A 23,802-nucleotide genomic window follows, 5' to 3' on the forward strand; every position below is an offset into this window, starting at 1 on the left:
GGTTCCGCCATCATTAAGGATCGGGATGTTCAAGGAACCTCCTCCTCCTGTTAGTTGCTTAAGTGTCCACCATTATTCACGACTGGATGCGCCAGGACTAAAGCTTTGATCTGACCCGTTGGTTGTGGGATTACTTAGCTCAGTCTATAGCATACTGCTTCCGCTGTTTAGCATCGCATGTAGTCCTGTATTGTAGATTCATTAGTTTGGCACCTCATTTTCAGGTACGCCTGGTGCCGTTCCTGGCATGCTCCTCTATGCTCTGCATGGAACCAGGCTTGATGGTGATGGAGGAGTGAGGGGTATGCAGGGCCATGAGGTTACAGATTGTGGTGGAACACAATTCTGCTGCTGCTGATCGCTCAACGTCTCATGGATGCCCAGTTTTGAGCTGCTAGATCTGTTTTTAAATCAATCCCTTTTATCATGGTGGTAGTGTCACATGACACAATGAAGGGTGGCCTCAGTGTGAAGACAGGACTTTGTCTCCACAAGGACTGTGCGGTGGTCTCTCCTAACAATACTGTCATGGACAGATTCATCTGCAGGTAGATTGGCGAGGACGAGGTCAAGTGTTGGTTCTCTCACTATCTGCCGCAAGACCAGTCTGGCAACTATATCCTTCAGGACTCTGCCAGCTTGGTCAGCGGTGGTATTACCAAGCCACTCTCGACGATTGACATTGAAGTCCCCCACCCAGAATACATTCTGTGCCCTTACAACCCTCAGTGCTTTCTCCAAGTGGCATTCAACATGGAGGAGTGCTGATCCATCAGCTGAGGGAGGGCAGTGGGTGGTAACCGGCAGGACATTTCCTTGCCCATGTTTGACCTGAAGCCATAGGGTCCAGAATCAATGTTGACTACTCACAGGGCCACTCCTACCTGATTGGATACCACTGCGCCCCCACCTCTGGTGGGTCTGTCCTGCTGGTGGGACAGGAGATACCCAGGGACGGTGATGGAGGAGTCTGGGACATTTGCTGATAAATACAGTTTTTTGAGAGTATAACTATGTCAGGCTGTTGCTCCACTAGTCTGTAGGACAGCTCTACCAACTTTGGCACCAGTCCCCAGATGTTAGTGAAGCCAGGGTCGACTGGGCTGGGTGTGCCTTCGCCGTGTCCGAATCCAATGGCTAGTTCAAAGCAGCGGTCCATCCAGTTTTTTTGTTCTTATCCATTTCTTTTTAGTGGTTTGATCAACAGCATAGCTTGCTAGGCCATTTCAGAGGTCATTTAAGAGTCAACCACATTGGTGTGGGACTGGAGTCACATATAAGCAGGTTTCCTTCCCTAAAAAGGACATTTGTGAACCAGTTAGGTTTTTACAACAATCCAACAGCTTCATGGTCACTTTTACTGACATCAGCTTTTTATTCCAGATTTATTTAGTTTTTAAAAAACTGAATTCAAATTCACAAACTTCCGTGGTTGGATTTGAACTCACATTAACAGGTACAGCAAGCAATTAGGAAGGCAAATGGAATGTTGGCCTTTATTGCAAGGGGGTTGGAGTACAAGAGCAAGGAAGTCTTGCTGCAATTGTACAGGGGATTTGGTGAGACCACACCTGGAGTACGGTGTACAGTTTTGATCTCCTTACCTTTGGAAGGATATACTTGCCTTAGAGATGGTACAATGAAGGTTCACCAGATTAATTCCTGGGATGAGAGGTTGTCCTATGAGGAGAGATTGAGTAGAATGGGCCTATACTCTCTGGAGTTTAGAAGAATGAGAGGTGATCTCAATGAAACATAAGATTCTGAGGGGGCTTGACAGGGTAAATGCTGAGAGGCTGTTTCCTGTAGCTGGAGAGTCTAGAACCAGGTGGCAGAGTCTCGGGATAAGGGATCGGCCATTTAGGACCGAAATGAGAAGAAATTTCTTCACTTAGAGGGTTGTGAATCTTTGAAATTCTCTACCCCAGAGGGCTGTGGATGCTCAGTCGTAGTGTATTCAAGACTGAGATCAATAGATTTTGGGACTCTAAGGGAACCAAGGGATATGGGGATCGAACAGGAAAGTGAATTTGAGGTCGAAGATCAGCCATGATCTTACTGAATGGCAGAGCAGGCTCGAGGGGCCGTGTGGCCTACTCCTGCTCCTATTTCTTATGTTCATATCTCTGGATTATTAATCCAGGCGTCTGGATTACTAGTCCAGTAACATAACCAATTGTTCCACTCGAACAGATTTGTAAATGAGAAAGGAAACATCTCAGGATTTATAACTTGAGAACATTTGCCAGAACAATATTTCCTACCAAAGGTTTAGCAGCAAAAGACATGAATCCTTTCTATTCGTAATAAATTTTAGAAGCATAGCCTGTTACGGCAGCGTTGAAGCAGAGGTAAAACCTGGGAAAAGAACATGTACACAGCAGTCTGGCTACTCGATGTCTGCAAGAACATACCGCACGAAAGTCAGAAGAACATCTTCAGTTTGCCTTACTGGACAGCAAAGGCTGAACAAACTTTCCACTTATTAAATCTTCAGAGATTCTCTGTTTACATTTTCTTGCTGCAATTTGCAGCTCCAGGGCCAACTTTTATCATTTAAAAGAATCTGAATTTTGCCCAAGATACCCCAATATCCTTTGAACAGCATGGATACTGGGTTGCTAAAGGTTGCTTTCCATTGAAGGTGGTGGCTGGGGAAAGCAATGCTCTTGTTTTTCTTCGTTATTCTCAGTCAATTCCCCTAGTTGGGCAGGAAGTGCTATATTTTGTTATTTTTACACCCAATTGTTAGTGGGTATTGTATTAAAGTCAAAAACATTTTCACATTAAACTTTAAAACTGAAATTGAAAATAAAGATTGCATCGACAATAGCATAAAACAGAACAGATCTCTCTCCATTCCACTTTTGTTCAAGATAATTTCATATGAGGTTTCAAATAGCAATTTTTCAAAAAAACAATTTGTACAAATTCCAATATTAAGGGCTATTTTTAAAAAAATCTAAAATCCACTAAATGAGTCTGCAGAAGAAATAGCTGTCCCATCATTTGCGACAAATCATTTTTAAACTTAGAGCCATGTTATTTGTGCACTATTGAGGGTTCTAATCTAATTAACAGTCAGTGTTCAAAAACACAATTCAGATGCAAAAATGCTTCAAACTGCACAAGAATTCCAGAGTCTATCACTTATCAGGCTGTATTACCCCAATAACTTAGCACTTGCTTAACCACTTCTGTCATCCAGACTGAGAATAATTTGACTTTATTACTGCATAACATTTTGCAAGAATAATGTGAATAAATATTATTCACAAAGCAGTCATCAAATTGGTAGTTGTGTATATATCTATCTTTAAACAGATGAAATTTACAGTTGCAAACCACTACACAAAAGTTTGCAGGATATGAGAGTCTGGGCAGTGACTCGTCCCAATCTTGTTGTCAGCCATCAATACATGCCAGCACGAGTGAGTAGATTGCAATGGGGCAGAAATTTCCCCCCCTCCTGCTTTCTAGCTTGGGGAGACAGGAGAGCAATAGTACCCTTCCCTGTGTCCTGGTTGAGATCAGCTAATTCTATGCAGAATATGGATCAGAGCCAAGGCCTCACTATCAGACCACCAAGTGCTTTTACTCACTTAGGACATGGAGTTGTTTTTTAAAAAATTACCTTAAGTTAGACAAGAAGGAAATTAACAAAATGTCACAAGAAAATGAACTGATTCAGAGATTCCATAAACTTCATAGAGTGCACACCATTTAAAGCTAAATTCTTCAACAGGCAATACAGTTGCTCAGTTTTATCTACGTGGGTTAATTTTGTTAAAAACCTTAATTTAAGATTTAGTAACTAGGTTATATTTAACTTGTGTATACTGCAATACCCCACTCGACAAAAGCAGAATTCTTTACCTAAAGAGATTTGCACATTAAGTTAAAAAGCTTTCAGGAAGGTTTTTTTTAGGGATGAGGATGGGGCAGAATTAAAGGGTAAAAAGCACAAAACTATTGAATTTAGAGAAGCTACGAAAATAAAAGTAGTCATAATTCTTTGGAAAGAGATAGACTCCTATTCCCAGGGTAAAGGCAACATATGGAAATTAGAACAAAACATTGCTCCTGGAAAAGATTTTCAGGCAAAAGCATGTAGCACCAACATTCCATCAGTAGGGCTGATGCTCTGCCACTGATGAAGGAGCAGAGGGAGGGGAGGCAACAGAGAAGTGAAGGGCACAACCCCCAAGGCTGGAGGTAGTTGTAAAGGTATAGCATAAGGCATTGTAAATAAAGGCAATGATTTGATTTTGCTGCACTGGATGACAGGGTGCCAGAAGTTATGGGAACAGTGGCAATGCGTGAGCAGGACTTGGTGTGGGACAGAATGCAGGCTGTGGAATTTTGGACAAGTTAGGAGGTGGCGGAGAGTGAAGTTCAGGAGGACGGTGAACAGGACACTGGAAAAACTGAGCTTTAAAAAAAGATAACCAAAACACACATTAGGGTTTCAGTGGCAGTGAGGGGGAGGTAGGGCAGAAGCATGCAATGTTAGAGGTGGAAACAAGTGGTCTCGATGAATGGAATGAGGTTTGCCTGAGCAAATGCTGGGGAGCGGAATGGAGTCAGGGGGAAAGTTGTGGAGAGGTCAGGTTGAAGGCCCCATATGTATGTGTGGGATTATCCATGTCCTAGGGTGAATCTGGAGAGGGGGAGATAGAAAACTGCTCAACGTGGTCAAGCTAGATCTGACCATACATAAGTAGCCAGTCATTTTCAGATTGGAGGATGTTGGTGAGAATTATACCCACTCAAAGGGCAGGGAGAGAGAGAGAGAATGGCTTGGAGGGATGAGGGGATTAAAGACAGAACCAAAGGAGCTGTTGAGTAACAGCATTGTGGTGAGCAGAGAATCAGATATAGAAAAACATGGGTCGACTATTCAGCCGTTCTGGATAAGGGGCTGGCATACAGATGTTGCATCCCGTGATCTAATGCAAAAGTATCTAAAATATCTGCCCTACTCAACAGTACAAGAACAGAACAGGACCAATAGAAACCAGTAAGTATACACATCTCCCTTTGTAAGAGTCAGGTAACTAATCACTTACTAACTTTTAGAATAAACTGACTTAATACGATTGTTAACAAGCACACTTGCTAATTATGAAAATTTACTAATATAGTTTACTGCATAAATACATACTTGATTTTCATATTTTTGATTAGGTGAAAAACATAGTTCAGTTCCTGACATTCCTTATTGTGACAAACAGTGCCTAGAGTTTCACATAAATTACCCAGTAGCTAAGTTGCTCAATTACCTTGATTGGCCAGATGTGGAGGAGGAGGAGAATGATGATGGTACTTCTCGGGGGTTCCCTTCTGTGCATTGAACAGGATACACTTCTGTTAAACTGCTCAAATTGGCAGATGCTGTACAAGAACAGATAAATAAATTATACTGTGCAGACCTCTTCACATGCAGTATTGTGAAGGAGGTTAATATAGTGTTGCTATTATAATAGCGTCTACTCTTCATACTCGTGATCCCGGTAATCATGAATAAGGGCAGCCGGATGGTTAAATGGTTAGTGTCAGCCTCGGCTCAGTGGCAGCACTCTTGCCTCCGAGCCACAAGGTCGTGGGTTCAAGTCCCACTCGACACTTGAGCACATAATCTAGGCTGACACTTCAGTGCAGTACTGAGGGAGTGCTGCACTGTCTGAGGTGCTGTCTTTCAGATGAGATGTTAAACCGTGGCTTTGCCTGCCCTCTCAGGTGGATGTAAAAGATCCCGTGGCACTACTCAAAAGATAGCAGGGGAGCTCTCCCTGGTGTCCTGGTCAATATTTATCCCTGAACCAACATCATTATCTCATTGCTGCTTGTGGGATCTTGCTGTGCGCATATTGGCTGCCGTGTTTCCTACATTACAACAGTGACTACACTTCATAAGTATTTAATTGGCTGTAAAGCACTTTAGGACATCCTGAAGTTGTGAAAGGTGCTATATAAATTCAAGTTCTTTTTGTTTAAATATACTGATTCTTACTAGTGAGCAAATATATTTTAGAGTAAAGCTAGTGCTAGCTCAGTTAAAAGTGTGTAAATTTCATTACAGAAACACTAATTTTTTTGAAAGCATGCACTTTAAAGTCAGTTGCTGCAATGAAGAATGAACATTTGATGGGATTGGACAGCACAGATGTAGGTACATACTTTCCAACTTCTATTCGGGGAGTTACCAAACTCAATCATGTAGTCAAGAGAAAATACTGAGCAGATGTCACATATTTCACCACAGGAAGCAAGAGAGGCTGGTGGGGAATGGAAGGACCCAAAGTTGGTGTCTTTACACACATCTTCCAATGGCCAGCGACACTGCCAAAAGGCCCACCTGAGAGTCACTCAGCCTCTGGCAAAAAGGCAGAACAAACAGCAACCAATTCTCAAACTGGATGGATCTTTGTCAATTGGTTTTCTTTCTATAATAATAGATTGCTTCACGTAATTTTCTGATTAAACCACAAAAATGGAGTTGTTGAATCCTTTTATATGCTATTGGCCAACCAATTTATTTTTTTAGTAAAGCTAAGAACTAGGGAGATTTAAAAAAAACAAACAGCAAAAAAGGTTAAAAGCTGGAAGTGGTAGTGAAAGTTATAAAAGGATGTTTAATATTACTGCTGGGGATTTGGAAGGCGGCCTAAGAACGCTGCGCTCCCAAATTTATCTTCCGAGTCACACCATTGGTCTCCCTTGAGAACCTGCAAAGTGTTTTCCAAGGTACCCTTAAACTTGAAGACTGCCAGAGCAAATGCATGTCACTGTTGGTAGTGCAGTTGGGATAATAGTGGATTCAAAAGGAGATAAAAGCTCACAGAATTTGTTAATTCAACTACTTTTGCAACCATTGCATAATTTATGGTCAGTGCGTGGTGTATTTTTTGACTGATAATAAAGACGAGTTCTACAGATGTCTCCAGACATCCATCGCATTGGCACCCCAATGGGACCTGCTTTTCCTATTGGGAGACTTTCATGTTGAAGTAGGAGCTAGCAGATCAGACTTGGCTAAGGCCACTGTAGTCTTTGGCCAAGGACAACGAAATGGCAACGGTGAGCGTCTTGTTGACGTCTGTGCTGCCCACGGTCTCAAGATATGGGGTGCCATCTTTCCCAGAAGACATCCACAGATACACATGGTGCAGCAACAACGGAACTACCTAAACAGGAAATAGATCTCATTATCACAAACACTTGTTGGCATGTAGCTAATAATGTCCGGGTCTTCGTAAGCGTGGCAATTCAGACCACTGTCCTTGTGGCTGATGTAGCTCAAATTGAAGAAAACTTCTGATCTCCCCAGAGGCTCAGCAATCAAACAGTTTGATATCGAGAAGCTCAAGTCACCATCAGTAAAATATAATTTTACCGCTTCCAATTCCTGGCAAAGCCTACAGGTGATGTAGAGACAAATTGGGCCATGTTTAGAGGTCAGCTCAGCAGCACTGCACAAACCGTCCCGGGAGGTAGATACTCTAGGCGATCCAAATGAATCAGTGATGAGATGCCCGACCTGTTTGAGCGTTGTAAAAAGGCAAAATTCAACCAGGTTCCACAGCTCAGGGAGCTAAGACGACAGAAAAAGAGACTAGGAGGCCTACCTAACATGACTAAGAGGCAGAAACAGCAGCACAGCGACAACCAAGTCATATGTTATAGTGAAGAGACTCTGGGGGAAAAAAAAAGACACCCAGCCCTCAAGTGGCCCCATAGCAGCCACCAACAGAGACCAATTGCAATGACCATCTAAAGCCAAGGTGGGAGTACATCCATGAGCTGCTCACATCCACACCCAGAGTACCACTATCAGGAGCTCAACGATAGAGCCAAAAATGCAAGAATTGGCACAATATCGAGAAAGACCCCACACTTAAGATTAAAGAAGCCGTAGCCAAATTGAAGAATGGAAAAGCATCCGGCATGTGGGATCACTCTAGAACGCCTGCAAAACTTTGATGAAGCTGCTATCAATTGCCTGCACTAGCTATTTACACAAGTATGGACTGATGAAACTATTCCCCCATCAGTGGTGTCAAGGATCCTTGTGTATTTTTACAAAGGCAAGGGATCCTAAACAGACTGCAGCAACTACAGTGGTATTACCCGAACAGTAACTAAAGTATTCGCTTTGGTGATACTTGCTCGTATCAAGAACCCTCAGAGACCAATGCCACAAACAGGTTGGCTTCAGACAATAGGTTCACCATTGAACAGATATTTACCACGGAAGGGGACAGCCAAACAAAGCGAATACAATGAGCCGCTACATGTTGCCTACAGTGACTCGAAAAAAGCTTTTGATTCAATGAATGGAGAACGCCTATGGCTCCTGTTACAATCTCTAGGTATCCCTACCAAAATTATATGCGAGCTATATGCCCACACAAGCAGCTGGGTCCATACTAACAGCAGCCTTCTGAGCAACGAATTTAATACCAGAGTGCGACAGGGTTATGCTCTCATCCCAACCTTATTCTTGCCAGGTGCTGCCTACATCATGTAGTCAACAACAGAAGAGAGTGGATGTGGGATCGGCCTGTGCGATGACTACATGGACAGATCTGGACATTGCCAATGACAGTGGCCTTGATTGAAACTGTGGACACTCTCATCGAAGCCCTACAAATGTGCGATCAAGAGGCATCTAACCTTGGTTTTCAGGATAGCTGGAATAAGATGAAAGTGCAATCAATAGGATGCAATATCATTCCAGCTACCTTCATAATAGATGACAATCCATCCAAGAGAGTGGAATCAGTGACACAATTCACTTACTTAGGTGGCTTGATTTCCTCCATTGGGAACATTTTCCCGACTGCTGTCGGCGAATTGCACTTGTGAGCTCCGCAATGAACTCTCTCCACATACGGGATATCGAACATAAGTTGCAATCTCAAAGTACAGCTCTACAATGTATTAGTTCTATCCATATTTAAATATGACTCAAACACGGGTACACATCAAAGTAACGAACAGGCGAACTGATGAATTTGATTCTAGATCACTTAAGCCTCAGGACAAAATCTTAAATAAAGACTGTACACATCTTGACTAACCAACCACCGCAGTCCTGTTTGGATGATCGTTACCAACTCCTCTGGTATGGACACCTCTTGCCACCTAGTCTGACCCTGCCAGAGCATTCACCACCACGGAAGAGGTAACTGGGCATACCCAGAACAATATGGGATGACAATATTAAAATGCTCCTTACGAGCATGGGGCTTACTGCCGATGAGGCACAAGTGAGAGCCCTGAACCGTAACGGTTGGAAAAAGCTGGTAGCTGCAACGTCCTCTTATGGATAAGCCTCTAGACGATGACGATGACACACGGTGATTTGGTACTTTGTAATGATGAACATACAAGCAGCCCTACTTAAGTACTGCAAACCAAAGAGAACAGAGATTTTAAAAAGTGAAATTATTTTTTAATGTTAATATCAAAACACAACCTCCATTATGTAACATTATATAAAGCATGCATTTATGTTTCGATAAGCAGGACACCAAGTACACACATTTCGGACTTCTTGTTTAAAGCAACTCGAAGCAAAAGTATGTAGACTCAAAGATGAGGAGAAAGGGAAAAAAAATTACCCCACCTTTCACTCCCAGAACATTTTTCTCCTTCGTCTTTCTCCCCCTCCCCACACACTCTCCTGAAAGCAGTGACTTATGATGGGGGATGGGGAATTCCATAGTTCACCTGTACCTGTCCAAGTGACCATTTTTTACTTAATAGCCTGGACAGTCAGCCTGTGTCAGCAGGCAATGCAACAAGGCAATCAATGTCGTAAATTTCAACTGGGGAGCTGGAATTAATTTATAAACCATCACCTGAATATAGATTAAACATTTGAAATTACTCTGTTATAGTTCCAATTTCATGAGTAAAGAGGCTGGGGCTATCATTTTCTGCTGGCAATGATATATTATGTTCTACGAGACTACATTGTTGGGAGCGTGTTACAGCCTGTGCCAAATCAGACAGCAACAAATTGTGAAAGCAAAACTTTAAATTATCTGAGCCCATTCACTTTTTAAAATGCATAAAAGGAAACAAATACCAAATTAAATTTGAAAGCATAGAAGGTACACGACTTGAGCATTAACTGAGCAGAAGCAAATCGCTCCCCAAGAGGAGAACTTTCGGAATGATCAAATAAAATCACTCGCTGCCTTGTGACTCAAATTAAAGATTCACACGACCATTTGGTGCCAGGGAACATCACAGCTCTTATATACAGGAAATCAATAGTCAGCACCTCTGGAGGACATTGGATTCTGTGATAAAGTGGGATTAGTTTTCAAACTTGAGACAAAACCTCTCCCTCAGCCCAGTGTAGCTTTAAGCAAGAAGACTGCAGTGATTCTGGTGGAGCTGTACCTCATAAGCAATTAAAAAATGAATTCAGTGCAGATTGCTTGAAAAAAACATTAACTTCAATTACATGCTACATTTTTGTTTAGCAAGATGATATTTACCAGGACTGATTCTGCCATTATTGTTTTGCCTTTGAAGAAAATCCTTATAACAAACAGAACACATGCCATTCGTTCGCGGGTTCCCATAAAATCCACAGCCAGTGGTACACAGCATAGGCACTTGAGTCTGATTGGTTTCTTGAGCCATGTTCCTCCAACAGACCTTGCAAAAGAAAGTTAGAAACCGTTAAGAGTCACGGCCACTAGATATGACAGATACAAAGTCAGAAACTACTGCTGTTGTAGGTTGCACTGACCTCAGTACAGACAGGAAAGTGGAAAGAAAATTAGAAAAAAAAGCAACTCTCAAATCAGTGTTCGCAGAACATACATCAGCGCTATACAATTACAATTTTCTTTTCCTTCCCAAGGCCTTAACTCCTTGCGGGAGTAAAGCACCCTCCAATACCTTACACAAGCAGCCATTAGTGGGCAAGCAAGGTTCAACAGCAAATGCCTGTAGGCCATTCAATTCATGGGGTGGAAGGCATTAAAGCCAAGTCCAGTTCTGTACTTAACTGATACATGCAGGGGTAATTAATGATCAGGAGCAGGAATTCTGATTTTACACACTCCAACCCTGGGGCACTGAAGCAAATTGCAAAATTGGCTGAGAGCAGCTAATTTAGTGTTGTCCAATACATTAGTCACTAGACATGTAGCTAACTGGAAATGCAGTTGTGGCTAATTGCATTTCTGATTAGTAAAAAATAAGTAACAGACACTGTCATGGGCATGTGATCTCAAAACTCATTCGCATGGCGTATGCATGTGTATTTTAGTCTGAGTGTTTGCGGGTAAAAATGGAGACACGGAACGTAGAGTGTGTATGTTTTTTAAAAAATTGTTGAGTGCTTTACTTCCTTGGTAACTGAATGGTGGTAGATGTTTGCTGAGTAAATACACACGTGAAGTACATTGTGTGAGTGTATGTAAAGTATCTAAAATTAGTGCATGTGGCTAAAACGGTGTCCCTACAGCCACACCTGTGGCTAGTCAGCAATTTCTATTGGACAACACTGAGCTAACCCATCACAGAAAGGGAACCAAACTTTTGGCCCTTTCTGCCCCATAAGGCTCAGCTATTCTGAATAGGGCTGTATCATCAGGAACCAGAAATTGAATTCTTGCTTTAAATTCACTATTACTTCTCTAAAACATACATTTAAAAATAAATCCACTTTTCTCATTAAAATAAGCACAATTGAGTCAGTGCAACATAGATGAAAGGGTAAAGAGAATAGTTACATAGCAGCCAAGGCATTTGGCATCACATAAGAGCTTTTGGAGTGGGGGGAATGGAAGAGTAAAGAAAGATAGTTGATCACCAGAAAATAAGCTACATGCTGTCATGGTAAGTTATTAATTTACTAATGAAGCTTCATTTATAAATATCAAAAAGATAGTACAGAACAAAAAGGGAGAATTCAATGACCAAAAACAACATGTTTTTCAGTCACTGGGCATCATTTCCACTGTCAGAGTTTACACTGTTGGGAGGTTTGAGATTTATGGTAGCAAACAGTAGACAAAAGCATTCATTTGTCTCCTACCTATAAAAGTTATAAGTGACTACACCAGTTGTTCAGTCATTCATTCAGTAGCAAATAGTACAACTAGCACATGTGTGTAGACTAGCAACTGAACAAATCAGACATCTTGCCACAGTTTCAATACCAACATAGCTTATTGATGTCAGTTAGCTTGTTCTGCTTTTCTAGATTTTAAAGCTGGAAAATTGCAAATTCTAGCCTCCTACAGAGAGTTTGAAGTTTCTTTTTTGGCTCTTGAAAAACTTCAAATAAGCAACTCTGAGTAATAGACTGTACTACACTTGAATCCTCAGTGCCAACTTAATTTCAAAAAGAAATAATTGTGAAACTAACACATTTGTGACTAGGCCACAAATAATTATGACTATCCAGTTAGCCTAACTCATCACAATGGAAATCTCTCAGGAATTCATACAGCAAGCTTTATTTTTAGTGCACAGGAAATAACACCATTACAAAGATGTTACACATCTTACTGGAAAATGCTGCTTCACAAAGCTCAAATAATCCAAGTTTAGTATCAGATTTTGCCGCAGCGGGGTATTTCCTGGCATGCGCCACTAGTTAGACTTTTTCTGCACTGCTCAGCTTGAAAATTATTTGACTTAAGGTGCTAGAAGTGCGAGCTGATAACGGTGCGGCAAGGACAATGGGGCATCTGGGACCTTAGTGAACGGCAGGAGAGATTTAAGGGTTGAGCAAGAAATAGAGGAATGTCTGAGAAGGAGGGTGAATTAATTAAATCAGGTACAGAAAGTAAAATAAGAGGGAAAGAATGATTGGATTGAGAAAAACAAAGGAAAAGAAAGAACATTTTTTAATTTAAAATTTTTTAAATCTCAAAAAACAATTTACTATATGCAGGAATGAGAATCAACAGTTTAAATAGCTCCCTTTCTGGGCTGGAGAAGTTGACTGGCACTGCATTAACAATTATCACGTCATTAAAAGGGTATTTACTCTTAAGTATGATCTCTAACTTTCTGCGGCAAGCTTAATTCGAGTTTAATGTGCAAATCCAGCAAGTTCTTAAAATAACAGGGAAGTTGAGGGCGAGCTGCCATTTTGCAAGGTGGAGCGGCACAAATCGTCCAGCAACTTGCGGCCGTTCACAATTCACAGGGTATCTCTTCCTCACCTCAAGTTCTTGGACGATTTACAACTTAACGGCAAGTACCATTAAAGTCGCCGTTATTTTGTCAGCAGATTCTGGGCCAATTAATTTCAGACAAGTTGTTGACAGCATTTTTAAAAATAAAAATAAAACCAGAAACAAGCAGTGGGGCATTAAATGCTGACTTATTTTACAATTTTAAGAGAGATCATTTAACTTAAAAGAGCCGAAGTAGTTAGAGGACTACAGACATGATTCCACCTGCTACACACAAGCCATGTAAATATAAGCAGCATCTTTCCCCTTCCTCCATGAGGATGCAATAAAATACATTCCTTTCAAGTATACTAGCAGGTTAGTTGTATACCAAAAAGAACTTGGTTGCTGCTAACATGGAAGTTCAGAGCAGGAATTCAAAAGGAAGGGATGCAACTAAAACAGTTTTAACACAAAATTACTAAAATAAGAAAAAAAATAAAACAAGGGAAAAGATTGTGTAGAAGTGAGATAAGGAATTAAAAAAAAAAAAATCTATATTAACAAAAAGGTAGAGAAAGATTCAATAAAGTTAGGTTGGGATGTGAGTCTCTTAACTCACTGATATAAAAAGATATAGGATGATATTTCAGTTGATTAAAAAAACACCAAAATTAGTCCAATTTCTAAAAAGGTGAAGATTTCCATTACAAAAACTTACAGGAATGTTCAGTCACAAGTCCAGAGAAAACATGTTAAAATAAATCTGAGATTTTACTGGATTGTATTTTAAGAACCTCTGGTTAAATTAATTCATTTCAAAACTGTGCAGAACTAGCTTCCAGGCAGGGACCCAAAATTATATGATTCTCTCAGTTAAATAATAGCCAAGCATGGTTTCAGATATTCTAATCAGTGTAGTTTCACACACAAACAGTGTCCTCAATGGAAAGTGTTATTTAACTAGCTCTTCCCACTGTTGAATCAGCTTCTTTTACAGTCCATCATGGATTTTTATCAATATTCATCTCAAAGCTTGGTAAACTATTTCAGCACATATACATATGCAGCTTGCAAAGTATTTCAGCACACACATACAGCTTCCATGAGTTTTATTTATCCAGGAACTCTAGTTTAAAATGGCTTGTGCCTAATTAACTCCTGCTTTGTCAAGTTAAAACTTGTTTTCTTGAAGTCAGCAGGGAAATACTGGCGAGATACCCAAGTAGCCAGTCAACGAGATTTTAGAAAAAAAGCTACTTGCCATTCAAGTAACTATAAAATGTTGCACATTCACTACAACTGAATGGGGTCTGTAAAAAAAAAATCACATTTACATTCAGGTGTCCTGGTTAACTGTGCTCCCAGGTTCAAGCTTATTCTCCACTTTTAAAAGTAAAAATACTATTGTACTGGCAACAAAACAAAAATACTCCATTCATCGTTCAACTCTTAACCGGTTCAGGGAAATTCAAGTTTTCAGCCAGCTGAGTGCCAGAATACTATAGATTGGCTCAGTCACATTACCTAGTTGGTTCAATCTGACACACTGGCCCAGAATTTGCAGGGGCGGGGCATCTCGCAGTGTGCCCCTGTAGTTAGACTTTTTCCTTCGTCCTTCAATCGAAATTTTTTTGCACTGCAAGTGCGAGCTGGTAACGGCGCAATGAGAGCAATGGGGCATCAGGGAGCTTGGTGAACGATGGGACCAACAGTCTATCTCCTTAACCAACGAGACTTAAGGATTGAGAATGAAACGGAGGAACGATGGAGAAGGAAATAGGGTGAATTAGTGTCAAATCAGGTACAGAAAGAAGTGAAATAAAGATTGGATTGAGAGAAAATAGATAAAGGAAAAGTAAGAATTTCTTTTTTAAAAATTTGAATTTTGAAATATTAAAAACAATTTACTACTTATAGGAATAAGACTCCACAGTTTTAATTGTTCCCTTTCTGGGTCGAGAGATTGAGTGGCATTGCAGGAACATAAATCTAGTCAGTGAAAAGGTACTTACACTGTTTAGTACTAGCCCTAACTTCCTGCAGTGCAAATCGTCCAGCGCCTTATGGGATTTGCAATTCATGTGTATCTCTTCCTTGCCACAAGTTGCTGGACAATTCACACATTAATGATGGCGTGCACATTAAACGCGCCGTTATTTTGGCAGTAAATTCTGGCCCAATAAATCTCTGGGAATGGCTACTGGAAGAGCACTTTTATCCCTGGTGCTGTCAGCCAGATTGTGATCATCCACAGCAACATAAAAAGGTTCTAATTAAAATTTCTAAAACTTTTCAAACACATACATGCAACAGCAATGCCATTTGCAAATCCGAAATTCATATTTTTACTTCAACCTAACCATTTCCTGACCCTACTTCAACAAACAAGTGCATCTTTTCTTAGGAAAATAGTTTTTTTTTTAAATTTGAAAAAAAATATTTTAGCCCATGTAAATAAGAAACCCCGACAGGTTTCCGCTAAGTCCAGTGCAGTAGTAAGTACAAATTTATATAAATACAAACCTGGAAGACTAAGTTATTTGTTCTTTTTTTAAAAAAGAAATAACTCTCTTTTAATTAGAAAAAAAGTTAGGGAAAAAAAGTGCTCTTGGCCTTCCAAACGGGCCAGTCAAAGTCACCATGGCTTGACCGAGTTTCTGTAACTACATGTGAATAAAGAACAGATGCAGTAGACTCGGCCAGTATTAGTCACTACTGGTACCTAACCCAGCAGAATCCAAATGTCACCAAGCTGCAATCTAAGGGTAAACTTAATAATGAGTTGAAAAAAGTACAAGAACAGATTTTTTTTTAAAAAGTGTGATCATTTACAAACAAAACAAAGGTCTATTATACATTTAACATAGAAGCAATCAATTCATATAACATCGTAAAAAAATCCTTTCGGATTCAAAATAATTAAAGCCTTAGTCTGAATGGTTGGAGTTTAGACTAGGCTTTTACACATCTATCAGAAACATCCCAAAGTACTTCACCACAATGAATTGCTTTTGAAGTGTAGTACCTACTGCTAGGTTAAGTTAATACAATTAATACTTTAAAATCGGCCAACGGTTGCCATAACTGAGGAAAGCTGCTTCAAATTAAGCTCAGGCCACCTACTAAATCACCATGAAATAGTACAATGTTAAATATACTCAAAAGAAATAGGAGAAAATAAGTTACTCAGTTTACTGAAGGTTGCAAGTATGCTGGATTAATTCAGAGTAGACTGTAGCAGGATTTCATCCTTGGACTGCAAGCCTGAACATCTTCTGCCAAGCAACTAGTCAATTAAAAAAAAATTCAAAAAACCGATTCCCAGCATATACCTCAATTTCTTGATTTTTGCATTATTTGTACCCCTGACTGGATGCCGCTTTCCCCCTCCCCCGGGTTTAATACTTATTGTTTTGTAAGCACAAGATTAGCTGTCAGTCAATGTGATGTCATTTCAGCAAGCCCCACCCACTGCAACACCTTACCCAATGTGGGTAAAAACTGAGTGAAAGTACCAGAAATGCAGCTGATTAATTAAATAGGCTACACCTGACAATTTTCTGAAGACTGTTTTACTTCACCCAGAGGAAGGGTCACTACAGCCACAAAACTGTTTCAAAAGCCATCTTGCTTATGCACTTTGCCATGGCTGTGGAGGGCAATAATACTGCCTCTCATGTCTACGCAGCTTGGTTTGGAGTTGGCATAAATGCAAAAGTGGCCAAGTAACTCAAGATGCGAGACTCCCTTTAGGGAGGCACCTCACGGGATTTTGAATTCGCAAGTGCAATATAACTCCATTGTAAAACAACAGGGCTGAAGTTTCCACTCTGCCTTCTCTGAACATTGGCCAGAGGCAGAAGGCGAAAGATAAAACAAGATCAATCAGCAGCAACCTTTACCAAAAAGAACTATGGAGCAAAACCGTTAGATATACACAGCCGTCTGCCAGCCCTCCTACTTGCAGCACACATTACCCTGGGAAGCCATGCAGGGAATAAAATACATACAAGTTTATCTTAAAAAAAATTACATGATTGCTATCCTAATGTAACCCCTCCTGAACTCTACCATGTCTAATCACTTCCTTGTATCCTTCACCACACTCATCCCCCTAATTTTTCCAATCACGCTTCCTTCCACTTCTGCCCCAACTCACTTACAATTGCATTTTCAAGCGGCCAACTGCCGAGCCTTTGGTCCTCTATTCATCACTATATTTGTCAATCTGCTCAACTAATCCCTTATCTCCACAGGAAAACCATTACTTTCTCCCAGGCCGGTCATTCCCCCGCTATGGCCTCCATTTCCTCCTGGTATGGCTCCCTCAATTCCAAGGGGCATAGATTTGAGCATATCTTGCGCACAACTGGTTTAGCCATCCATCACCAGATGTGGCTATACCACATCAGGCGCCATCAGGTCTCACTCTCCTCTGCCAAAACCACCCATTACTCCAGGATCACCCTGGAGATTAAAGACAATCCTCGGCTTCTTTTCTGCACTACCGACAGTCTCCTTAAACCCCTTTCCCCGCCCCCTCCAAACCTCACCAACAATGTGCAAGAAGTGCATCGACGGTTTTGTCACTAAGATTGCGGCTATCCGTTCAGCTGCTTCTCTTGTTTCCACCCTTCTTCCTTGCCCAAACAAAACCTCCCCCCAGGTCCCCCCTTGCCCTGAACTCGTGTCTTTCTCTAGTGCCTCCCTCCCCTCATGCCCTCTGAGTTCATCTTGTTCGTGAAACCTACCATCTGCTCTCTATATCGCACATTATTGAAATCGGTTTCTCACTAGAGGGAAGTGTGGTGTTCAAGGGATAGTCATGTAGCCAGTGGACAGCTGCGCAGTTAGGCACTTTGAAATGGAAAGTGTTTGGAATTTTAAAATGGTATTTTTAGCACTTCAGGGTTATAATTGGTTTGTTCATGCAGTAACTAGGCTAATGGAACCAGAATAATGAATAACGAAGTAAAACAGCTTCTGGAGACCAGAAGAGCAAACAGAATACAGATGTTGTACTGTACTAATTGTGTCTTTAGCAGACTACTAGAAGGATAGCACATGTAGCAGTTTCTGACCACACCTAACTGAATCCTCAAGATTTAGTTATTATGCTTGTACATTAAAAATTACATTGTGATTTGATCACATTTATTAAGATTGGAACTTAGAGTCAAAGGGACTGGATTTTAAACGTATTTAAAACTAAATGTTATTAACAAACCTCTGAACTGACCCTTCAAGGCTCACTATCTTGATTTAACAGTAAACGAGGATGATGGGGCTGCCTAACACCACCAATCTGTAACCTAACCTGGGTTCCTAGGCAGTGCTTCCTACAAGGGACAATAGGAGAGGCTCACTACCAATGATGCTGCCAACCCAGACGCTTCAGAATGAAAAAGGATGGCTGGGCAATATTTTACCTCAACCATTTACAAACAGATTTCATTAAAGTCTCACAGCAGTATGAGGAAAAGTTTGTTCGCTCTCATCACAAAAACTATGGGGCAATTTTAACTGACAGGATCGGGTGCAACACTGGTTTCACATGAAGTCAATGGAGAATACTATTGGGCAGGTCGTAAAACCGGCATTCCACCCATCCCGTGGGTTTCCCGCCCGGCGAATTAGGTTAAAATCACCCCCTATATTATAAACCTCAAATTATTAAGGACAAGAACAGTTGAAGCTGCACCACACCAATGTATTATAATTATCAATGTATGTTTGTTTTTGTGCAATTTGCACGTATTTTATAAAAACTTTAACACATTTGGAAACACTGCAAGTTTGTAACTCTTTCTAGGTAATCGGACCGTTATAAATAAAGCAACAGAAAATATTTTGCCTGTATTTAGCTCTTTTTTCCACTGCCTCATTTGTCCATGCAAATTTGTACTAAGTTATTTCATGCACCATCAGTGAACTATTCCAGGCATTTTTCCTCATAGAATATACCAAGTTTTACAACTTCAATCTATTCATCCACAACTTTATTAAACTCAACAAAATGTTTCTACACAAATTTTGTTCATAACAAACTGGATTTAATTCTTTATATTGACACATTGCTTTGATGTGTCACCCTTCGAACTAGTTCTTTTGGCACACTCATTCTAGCACATATTCTTACTGCAATCAAAGGGCACTTTGAATGAAAGAAGAACAAACTTGCACATGTAAACCTTTTAAAACCTTAGGACATCCCAAAGTGCTTTACAGGCAATAAAGTACTTTTGAAGTGTAGTCACTTATGTAGGAAAGGCAGCTGCCAATTTGTAAACAGCAAGGACCCACAAACAGCAATGAGATAATCAAATAATCTGTTTCAGTGATGTTGATTGATGGATTAATATTTACCAGGACTCCCCTGCTCTTCGAATAGTACCTTGGGATCTTTTACGTCCACCTGAGGGGGCAGACGGGGCCTCAGTTTAACATCTCATCCAAAGATGGCACCTCCGACAGTGCAGTGCACTCAGTATTGCGCTCAAATGTCAAGCTTGGTCACAAAAGACGAGTCATGGCAAAAATGATCAGAAGATGAAACTTTTGATGCCTAAACGGGAGCTAGGTAACTCAACGGGTGTAATATAAATGTGTCAGTCTTTCAAAAAACATTATCTATCGCACTTGACCTGCACACTGCTATTAATACTGGTCATGGAAAATTCAACACATGCCATCACTCTCACCCCTCACCAAAAGCAGAAGGAGTGTAACTAGTTTAGAAAGAGAGAAAAAATGTTAAAAAGGTCACAGGCCAACTCTGCAAAATACTGCATCCATGAAACGGGACAAAGTTTTGTTCTTTAGATTGGCACCTACAGGAAAACTTGTATTTGATCAATAAAAGTTAAAACAAATGCAATCGCTGTTTCCAATGTTTCAGTTAGTATTTGATTAGGCTGAGCCTGTTTTCTTTCACACTGCAGCGCAAGTGCCACAAGATTTTTTTTGCATGTGGTTAATTCTCTCTTCATTCTGTAAATGTCGACTCTTCCTGGGGTTATCTGGTCACTAAGGCCCTCCCACCTCAGCCAAGGGGCATTTGTCACATCTGAGCCTTCAGATTGTGTCTTCAGAGAGTATGCTGAACCAGGCAACAGTAAGGTGAAGGAAATACTGTTGGTTATAGGTCTGCCACTTTTGTGGGAGCAATTTCAAGTAAAATGGCACTAAATTAAAGCGTACTGGCTACATTGCCACTTGCCCTAAAGTAGCACCAGTACACCAAATAAGTCTAGTGATAAGACTGAATTGCTACTCCACTTTTGGCACTGAGCACTTCCAACACTGGCACAGCACTGGTTATATGTTCTATTAATGTGCCTCAACACCAATTGCACCAGTATAACAGTTCCACTTTTCAGACCATCCATCCTTATGGTCTGAGGGCATTTACCAATTATGCATAGTTTTTTGCCATGCAATCACACTTATAGGAACTGGGTTGAGATTATGCAGTCATTTCATTTCAGATCTTTATCCCAGTAGTCTGCACTCAATTAATGTTCTAAACCCACTGTGCCATCCATGCTTCAGAGTACTTTTTAATGCTACTCGCTGAAATAATTAAAAAAGGAAGCAACTGTTTTCACCGTGCTGCTATCTGCCTCCGACAAATGATTATTCCCAACAACGAATGCCTGTTCTCAGGCTTCTATTACTGTAGTGTGACCAACCACCGGGAAGTGCAAAAGATTTACTTAGCTTGTGCCTGCGCATAATATCTTACACTTTAAATTAAGATCAAAGCCTAGATGGGATTGGTATCACACTATGGGAAATCCTAATCCATGCCTACCAGTCTGCAGTGCAGTGCATGGATATTCTTTGAAAATACAAACCACAACCATGGAAGTTAGATCGCCTGAAATTTCTATGCCTGAACAACAAGCTTGCAGCTTTTTCTCCCCAACATAAAATGATACAGCACAGAAGGCGGCCATTCGGCCCATGCCAGCACTTTGAAAGAGCTATCCAATTAGTCCCACTCTTTCCCCATAACCCTGGAAATTTTTCCCCTTCATATATTCATGCAATTCCCTTTTGAAAGTTACTCTTGAATCTGCTTCCACCACCCTTTCAAGCAGTGCATTCCAGATCATAACTTGCTGTGTAAAAAAAAATCTCATCTGAGATACATATTTCTAGATTGGCGTAAAAGTTTGCATTAGTTCATGCTCTTCAAACATTTCATATTATTCTGTACTTGTGTCCAACTAATTTATCAAACCTGTAATCACTGAGAATGAATAATGTAATTAAAACTTAAATCAAGGATGCTGTAAAGCAGTGGTTTTTGAACTTCTCAAGGTGCAACGTTAAAGGATTATTATTCGTCAGCTGTACTACTAGTGGGAAATTTAAACAATACTGCTCGTGTTTTTACAAAATTCCACGCATACTCTTCAAGTGCAATTACTCCAAATATCCAGCTTCTAGTACATTTATGTCCATCACACCTCAAAGAACCACACTTGAAAATCAACATCATGCTTGCAACCTAATTGTGTCAAATGTTTTCATAAAATATAAATGAATCATAACATATAGAAAACACCAAACACCACAGGAAAAACAGGTACAAAATCTACTAATAGGGAACTACTGAGGATGTAGGATAACAAATTAGGAACAGTTAGCAAAGATAACCAATAAAAGAGGGGAGAGGCCGAGCCAAAGAAATTGCTCCAAATTTATTAAAAATACTTTCAGCCTCCACCTTGATTTCTCAAGAGAACATAAGAAATAGGAGCAGGAGTAGGCCAATCGGCCCCTCGAGCCTGCTCCGCCATTCAATAAGATCATGGCTGATCTGATCCTAACCTCAAATCTAAATTCATGTCCAATTTCGTGCTCGCTCCCCGTAACCCCTAATTCCCTTTACTTCTGGGAAACTGTCTATTTCTGTTTTAAATTTATTTAATGATGTAGCTTCCTGGGGCAGCAAATTCCACAGACCTACTACCCTCTGAGTGAAGAAGTTTCTCCTCATCTCTGTTTTGAAAGAGCAGCCCCTTATTCTAAGATTATGCCCCCTAGTTCTAGTTTCACCCATCCTTGGGAACATCCTTACCACATCCACCCGATCAAGCCCCTTCACAATCATACGTTTCAATAAGATCGTCTCTCATTCTTCTGAACTCCAATGAGTAGAGTCCCAATCTACTCAACCTCTCCTCATATGTCCGCCCCCTCATCCTCGGGATTAACCGAGTGAACCTTCTTTGTATTGCCTCGAGAGCAAGTATGTCTTTTCTTAAGTATGGAGACCAAAACTGTATGCAGTATTCCAGGTGCGGTCTCACCAATACCTTATATAACTGCAGCAATACCTCCCTGTTTTTATATTCTATCCCCCGAGCAATAAACGCCAACATTCCGTTGGCCTTCTTGATCACTTGCTGCACCTGCATACTAACTTTTTGATTTTCTTGCACTAGGACCCCCAGATCCCTTTGTACTGCAGTACTTTCCAGTCTCTTGCCATCAAGATAATAACTTGCTCTCTGATTTTTCCTGCCAAAGTGCATAACCTCACATTTTCCAATATTGTATTGCATCTGCCAAATCTCTGCCCACTCACTCAGCCTGTCTATAATCCCCTTGTAGGTTTTTTATGTCCTCCTCACTCTCTACTTTCCCTCCCATCTTTGTATCATCTGCAAACTTTGATATGTTACACTCGGTCCCCTCCTCCAAATCGTTAATATAGATTGTAAAAAGTTGGGGACCCAGCACCGATCCCTGCGGAACACCACTGGCTACTGGTTGCCAGTCCGAGAATGAACCATTTATCCCAACTCTCTGCTTCCTGTTAGATAACCAATCCTCCACCCATGCCAGAATATTACCCCCAATCCAGTGATTCTTTATCTTGAGCAATAATCTTTTATGTGGCACTTTGTCGAATGCCTTCTGGAAGTCTAAATACACTACGTCCACTGGTTCCCCTTTATCCACCCTGTACATTATGTCCTCAAAGAACTCAAGCAAATTTGTCAGACATGACTTCCCCTTCGTAAAGCCATGCTGACTTTGTCCTATTAAATTATGTTTATCCAAATGTTCCGCTAATGTCTCCTTAATAATAGACTCCAAAATTTTACGCACCACAGATGTTAGGCTAACTGGTCTATAATTTCCAGCCTTCTGCCTACTACCCTTTTTAAATAGGGGTGTTACATTAGCAGTTTTCCAATCTGCCGGGACCTTTGCAGAGTCCAGAGAATTTTGGAAAATTATTACCAAAGCATCCACAATCCCTACTGCCACTTCCTTCAAGACCCCAGGATGTAAGCCATCAGGTCCAGGGGATTTATCCACCTTGAGTCCCATTAATTTACTAAGTACCAATTCCTTAGTGATTTTAATCGTATTTAGCTCCTCCACTAGAGCCCCCTGTTTGTCCAGTGTTGGGATATTCTTAGTGTCCTCTACCGTAAAGACAAACAAAATATTTGTTCAGCATTTTTGCCATCTCCATGTTTCCCACCATTAATTTCCCGGTCTCATCCTCTAAGGGACCTATGTTTGCCTTAGCCACCCTTTTTCTTTTTATATAACTATAGAAACTATCTGTTTTTATATTTTTTGCTAATTTATTTTCATAATCTATCTTCCCTTTCTT

The 23,802-nt window shown here is 40.6% G+C and overlaps 1 protein-coding gene across 7 annotated transcripts in view; it reads right to left on the reverse strand.

Annotated features, from left to right (window-relative positions):
* zfand6 (zinc finger, AN1-type domain 6) overlaps nucleotides 1–23,802 on the reverse strand; it is a 61,768-nt gene that overhangs the window by 25,390 nt on the left and 12,576 nt on the right. For 5 of the 7 annotated variants that reach the window (XM_067971637.1, XM_067971636.1, XM_067971635.1 and 2 more), the window contains exons 2-3: nucleotides 10,515–10,677; nucleotides 5,283–5,394 (exon numbers count right to left, since the gene is read on the reverse strand). In XM_067971637.1, the coding sequence (XP_067827738.1) occupies nucleotides 5,283–5,394; nucleotides 10,515–10,662 (260 nt within the window). In that variant the 5' untranslated portion in view covers nucleotides 10,663–10,677. The remainder of the gene's footprint in view (nucleotides 1–5,282; nucleotides 5,395–10,514; nucleotides 10,678–23,802) is intronic. The other 2 variants (XM_067971634.1, XM_067971632.1) reach the window with 1 other exon arrangement.

The sequence above is a fragment of the Heptranchias perlo genome, chromosome 34 (genome assembly GCF_035084215.1).
Source record: "Heptranchias perlo isolate sHepPer1 chromosome 34, sHepPer1.hap1, whole genome shotgun sequence".
Classification (NCBI taxonomy): Eukaryota; Metazoa; Chordata; class Chondrichthyes; order Hexanchiformes; family Hexanchidae; genus Heptranchias; species Heptranchias perlo.